The sequence below is a fragment of the Myotis lucifugus genome, unplaced genomic scaffold, assembly GCF_000147115.1.
Source record: "Myotis lucifugus unplaced genomic scaffold, Myoluc2.0 scaffold_1714, whole genome shotgun sequence".
Classification (NCBI taxonomy): Eukaryota; Metazoa; Chordata; class Mammalia; order Chiroptera; family Vespertilionidae; genus Myotis; species Myotis lucifugus.
This window is the reverse complement of record NW_005872762.1, coordinates 10568-16577: the sequence shown is the minus strand read 5'-3', so window position 1 is coordinate 16577 and position 6010 is coordinate 10568. Positions and strand designations below refer to the sequence as shown.

General features: G+C 58.7%; 1 protein-coding gene across 1 annotated transcript in view; it reads right to left on the bottom strand.

The window, feature by feature from the left end:
* Nucleotides 1–426: 426 nt before the first annotated feature.
* The window catches only part of ANXA5 (annexin A5), a 15706-nt gene continuing 10122 nt past the window's right edge, over nucleotides 427–6010 (bottom strand). Inside the window, exons 7-11 of the mRNA XM_006108070.3 lie at nucleotides 3841–3934; nucleotides 2944–3039; nucleotides 1445–1503; nucleotides 1127–1249; nucleotides 427–892 (exon numbers count right to left, since the gene is read on the bottom strand). Coding sequence (XP_006108132.3) covers nucleotides 830–892; nucleotides 1127–1249; nucleotides 1445–1503; nucleotides 2944–3039; nucleotides 3841–3934 — 435 coding nt within the window. The 3' untranslated portion in view covers nucleotides 427–829. The remainder of the gene's footprint in view (nucleotides 893–1126; nucleotides 1250–1444; nucleotides 1504–2943; nucleotides 3040–3840; nucleotides 3935–6010) is intronic.

Sequence of the window (6010 nt, the reverse complement as noted above, 5' to 3'; positions counted from 1 at the left end):
TGATGTTTTCTCTCTCTCCCTTCCTCTCTGAAATCAATAAAAGTATATTTTTTAAAAATAAACAAAAGTCTAACCACTATGCTGTACACTTGAAACTAATATAATATTGAATGTCAGGTGTAATTGAAATTGTTTAAGTAAATAAATAGACTAGAAAAAAAGAAAATAGCAAACATGAGTGAATGATAGAAGAAAACTAGCTCTCTGAATGTTTAGGTGAAGTTTTAGCGTTTCTACGAAGCATCGTAAGCCTCTCGGAAATGGTGCCACAGGGACGCGCTGCCCGTGGGCCGAGACCCGGCCGCCAGCTCCGCTCCCGCTGCCGGGGACGTGCAGTCCGCCGGCTGCATGTGGATGTCTCACCCCCAGGCCCGCTGCACACCCCACTGTCAAATACATTACATTTCCCACACACACACCCACAGGTGGGGGAGGACATGTTTATTGCGCTAACCCTCTGAAGGCACCCACACGATGTCCAGGTGGCACTCGGTGGCCCAGCGGCCGACGAGCCTTCCAGGTTCCCAACTTGCAGCTGGGCGTCCAGTCCGGCCGCCAGTGAGCGCTGTGACACCCTCGGGCCACCTCTTCCAGGGACACGCGGGAGGCAGCTTTGGTCTGAGTGAGGAAGTGGCTTGAGGCGAGTCAGAGAGGAAGGATGAGCGAGAAGCCCTGTGCCTGCGTCTGCGACACGCGTGGGGACATGGGCGTGGGGACAAGGGCGTCGGGCAGGGGTAAGGCAGCGAGTGGCGCTCGGGCGGCGGAGCGGCGAGCGGTGCTGAGGGCGGTGGCGGGCACGGGTGGGCACGGCGGGGTCCCTGGCGGCACCTCAGTCATCTTCGCCCCCGCAGAGCAGCAGGAGGGTTTTCTTGTAGTCCCCGGACGTGTCGCTCTGAAACCCAAAGGCTCTCCGTGAGCGACCCCCACAGCGGCCGTAGGGAACAGAGAGAACCAGCCGGCAGGGAATCGCACCGTGACTTTTCCCCAAAGCGGCGACCCGACTGTCACACCGGGAATGCCACGGGGTTTCCTGCCGACACAGCCTCTCGCTCCCCGACTCTCCCCGCCACGGGTGCGCGTGGCCTGCTGTGGATTTCTACACGGAGCATCGACCAAGGCCCCTCACCTTAATCATGGAGTACAGCGAGGTGGCGAAGTTCTTCCGGAACTCCTTCCTGATGTTGAACAGGTCGACCTCGCTCCGGGACACGATGACCCGGATGAGGGTGTGGTCGTCGGTGCCGGCGCCCTGGAGAAAGGACAGGCAGGCCGCGTTTACAGACCCGCGCTCCCGAGCGGGGCGCGTCCACAGAGGAAAGCCACGTGGTGACATGCAGCTACGAGCTTTAAGGAGAGGGAAAAGCCCCCAAGGCCATCGCCTAAACCGCAATCGTGGTCGCAGGGGGAGAAAGGCCCAGAGAGAAGCGAGTGAGGGGGGACTTGCCTTCATCGCGTAGTAGAGCGTTTCGGCCAGGTAGGCGGGGATGCTTCGGATGCACTTCACTAGGAGAGCAAGAACATCAGGTCAGAGGCTAATCTGGTACGAAAGGGACCAAGTGGCCCTGGCTGGTTTGGCTCAGTGGGTAGAGCGTCGGCCTGCGGACTGAAGGGTCCCGGGTTCGATTCCCAGTGTGGGGCGTGCGGGAGGCAGCCGATCAATGATGCTCTCTCATCATTGATGTTTCTACCCCTCTCTCCCTCTCCCTTTCTCTCTGAAATCAATAAAAATGTATTTATTTTTTTAAAAGGGACTAATTAGAAGTCCCAGGCCGCCTCGTGCCCATGGCTATTTATTCCCGAGGACAGAGAGCGACCCCCTGGGAGCTGAGCTGCAAGTATTTCCCCAGACGGGGACTCCCTCAGGCCCTGCTTCCCCAGCAGGGGGGCACAGCGCCAGGGGGTGGGTCTGAGGCCACTGTTCCCAGCACCCTCCCTTCTGGCAGTTTCAGTAGCGTCGGTTGTTATGGCACAACCTTCATCAGCCCCGAGAAAGTCTACAAACATCCTGGAGGTCTCCTTCCAGTCTATGCAAGCCAGTAACACGGATTTCTCTTCTCCCTGGTCTTCGCAAACCTGGGACTGTCCCTCGCCATGGTAACCGAGGTGTTCAATCTGCACCCTGCACACCTGGGTGCCCGAGGGCAGGGCCCGATTCTGGAGGAACCAGGTAAACAGGTGGCAGAAGAGGGCACCTCCCCTGGACGGGCACCTGCCCCTCCACCTCCTGGGGCGGCCGCTCGGCCCCCAGGCTGCTGAGCTGCAGAACGCTTAGATGAAAATCCCTCACGATACAAAAATCACCCTCCACGGGGGGGGTAAACTTTTCCAATGCTTAGAAAAAGCCCAGCCACGAGCAACTAAACACGTCACAATGCTCACGTGCAGCGGACGCGCCGCTCGAACCCACGGGATTTGGGAAGCATGAGATACTGCAAGGAACTGCACCCACTCGGTTCCCCCCTTTTTCCAGATTATCCTGAATGTGCAGCTAAACGCAATTCCCAGTCGTTCATCTGAAAACGACCACGGTCACAGCTCCCGGTTCATCTAAGACACTTTTCCTACATCGGGCGCTGCGTCTCAGCCGCCGCGGAGCTGGGGGGACGGTGCTGGGAGAACATGGCGTCCCGCAGGCATCAGCCGTAACGCGGAGCAGCCTCCAGATGGTGCCCACTCTCCGGGGTGATCGGGGAACAGTAGGGCTTTTAGTGCCGCTTCAAAATGGTTTTTAGACAATTCCCTTTATGATCCCACCGGAGCTAACGAGATCATCAAGTATTTCCAACATCAGGGCGGGCATCCCATTGGAAACGTAGGCGTTTGCATCCTACAAGCTCTTCTTTTCCTAAGAAATCGGTGTTGAGGTTCAGACACAGCCTGAGCGGAATGAGCTCCGGGAGCTCTCGATACCACGCGTGTCACGTACGCCGGACAGTTACCTACCGACAGCCAGGAGCAGCTGCTCCAAGTTGCCGGAAGTCTCCCGGTCAATGGTCTCCTCGATCTGGAACCCCGATATGGTCATGTACTTGTCAAACACTGGAGAAGAGAAAGATGAGCTCAACACCCGGGGCTCCCTCTCCACAGAGAAGGCCCTTCTCTCACCGGGCACTGCCCTTCCGGACGCAAAGCCCCCTCTCCTTCCTGACGGAGCCCGATGGTGTCCGAGCCTCGGAGTGCCCCAAACACCTGCTGCCAACTGTCTTGTTCCCTGATCCCCCGGGCCCTGAGCTATGGGACCGACGGGGAAATCCGGAAGATTCGGAGACGCCTTCCTTTCCTTATAAAAGTCACGGAAGCCCATTTACATCTTAAATTTCTTCTCGCTATGAAAACGGTCGCTACGTTTGGGGCTACAGCAGCCATCCTGTGACATGAGGACGGAGCGCGAGGGAGCAAGCCAAGCGCTGAGGACAGTGGAGCAGAGAACAGAGGCCACGGCGGCACGGTTTCCCGTCACCGGCCCCTGCACTCATTCCCGCCTGGCACCGTGGGTAACGAGGACTATCCAATCGAATAAACTGTGGACAACTTATTAAAACCCGGAGAAGCAACCGAGCGCCGACCCATCCAGAGAAGAAGGGTGGTGACCACTGTCCGGAGGGAATGCCTGCAGGGCCCACAGCTCAGGGGTCAGTGACAGCGCGACAACCCAGAGCCTGCCTCTCCCTCGTGGAGCGAGAGGTGGACAAGGAGCTCTCGCTTTTAAAAAGCTACAACAGCCGCGAAGGGAATGACGCCAGTCCTCGGGGTCCCCAAGAAGCAGTCAGACTCGGACCCGCCCGCAGGTGCGCTCGCCGGCAGCCGAGGGCCGCCCTGCACCGCGTCTCCCGCACTCACCCCTCCGCAGGTGGGACACGCTCCGCGTCCCGAAGATGGTGATGAACTTCTCCTCGTCGGTGCCCCACTTCAGCTCTCCCGCCTGGAACAGCGTCTGCGAAGAGTTCCGCCCGGTCAGTCCCCGCTCCTGCCTCTCGCCGGCATCACACCTGGTTCCGCTCCCCGAACCGGAACCCGCCCGGTGCATCGTCGGACGCTTTCCCACCCTCACGTTTCCTATCCTGACCTCCGACCTGAGTCTGGGGCTACTTGGGGCCCCGAGGATGAACTGCCATGGAAGACGGATGGGTCAGAGCCAAACGCAGCCGTGGCCCCAGGTGAGTGTCCCCAGTGTGGCCGCGACCGGTCTTTCCGGGGGCCCCGGGGGGTGGGCCGAGTTCCGAGCGGCCACTCATAGGCTGGGGAGGGAGTGGCCTGACCAGGGGCTGCGTCCTCTGCCTTTTCTGTTTTCCTGCTCTGGGTTCACCTGGTAGAAAGTAGCTTCCTGTTTTCTTTTCACACCTGACCGTGAGCCAGAGCGAGCCACAGAACATCCTCGCGTGGCTCGAGATGGCCAGGAACGGTTCAGCAGGCCCTCATGTGACTGGGCAGCTCAGCTCCACATGTGCCTTTTCACAGGGAAGGAATGTGCGCCCTTTAGTGTCCATGTAACTATGGGAAGCACGAAAGCATATGGACATCAGCACTCCACCGGAGGCCCCTCACTGAGATGTGGACAGTTTACTGGAACCCAGAGGCGCAATCCTCACAATGTCTGTGCTACCCTTTCAGTTACGCCCTTCACGGCCAGCACACCCAGGACGCCAAGAGGGAGGCAAGTGGCTGAGGCTGCGGCTGGGAGCCGCCCCGTCCCCCCAGTGGCAAAGCAAACGGGGCCAGGCGGCGGTCACGGCATGTGGGCACGTGGACACGTGGGTACGTGGGTCCATGGGCATTTGGGCATTTCAGCCACTGTGTTCAAGAATAGATACTGCAGTTCATTCCCAGAACACGAGACAACGAGTTCCATCTTTACACTCAATTCTGAAATGATTTTAACGATAAAAATAAAGAGCATCGATCCTGGTCCTGTGAGCATGTGCTTTAACATGGGGAAGGCCCGGCCGGCGTGGCTCAGTGGTCGAGCGCCGACCTATGAACCAGGAAGTCACCGTTCGATCCCCAGTGTGGGGCTGGCAGGAGGGAGCTGATCAATGATTCTCTCTCATCATTGGTGTTTCTCTCTCTCTCTCTCTCTCTCTCTCTCTCTCTCTCTTGCTCTTGCTCTCGCTCTCCTTTCCTCTCTGAAATCAATAAAAATATATTTTTTTAAAAAACAACAACGGGAAAGACTGCGGGCAGTCAGCCTGAGCTCCAGCTTCGAACCCGTGTTCAGACCCCTTGACACAGCCTTCACATCTCCTTACAGAAACAAAACGTGTTCGCTGAAGTGCTGTAAACACAGGAAAACCTAAACGAAACGAAATGACCACAATACCACGTCGTAAAGCCCCCTGCTGCGTTTTCCGCAGGAGACACGCGTACACTCTCACGGGCGGGGCCTGCACCCTGTGCTGGCGGGAGGCCCTGCTTTCTCACCACCCGCTGCACCTCGAGCGGTGACGCCTGCAGCGGGAATCACGGTGAAACGGCCGTTTTAACCGCACGCTCCTGGGTTCGTGGAAGAACTGTGTCTGGGATCGGCATCTGCTCTACAGCTACTCGCAGGAAATCCCGCACCAAGATGAGGGCGCCTCACGGACAGCAGACGCTGAGCAGCCTCGCCTCCTCCTGCTCTGATGGGCGGCCCACCCCCAGGCTGCCGCATCCACACGCATCCACATGTGGCTGTCGGTGAGACCCCTCCTGCCTCCCTCCCCCTGCACCCGCCTCCTCCCCCTGCACCCACCTCCCTCCCCCTGCACCTGCCTCCTCCCCCTGTATCTGCAAGGCTTTACATTCCGCCCAAGCACAGCTGGGTAACCCTGGTTCAGTGCCAAGCACAGAGGCTTCAGAGTCAGAAAGGCCTTGGCCCTGGTCCCTGTCTGTGGGTCTTAGACCAGGTCCCTGGCGGTCTTCTGGAGCCTCTGTGTCCCCAAGCGGAGAGGACTGTCTCCAAAGGCTCGCATGGGAAGCCACAGCTGCCGGCCACCCCCCGCACGGTTCAGTTGAACCCGACGCCCCTGCTTTC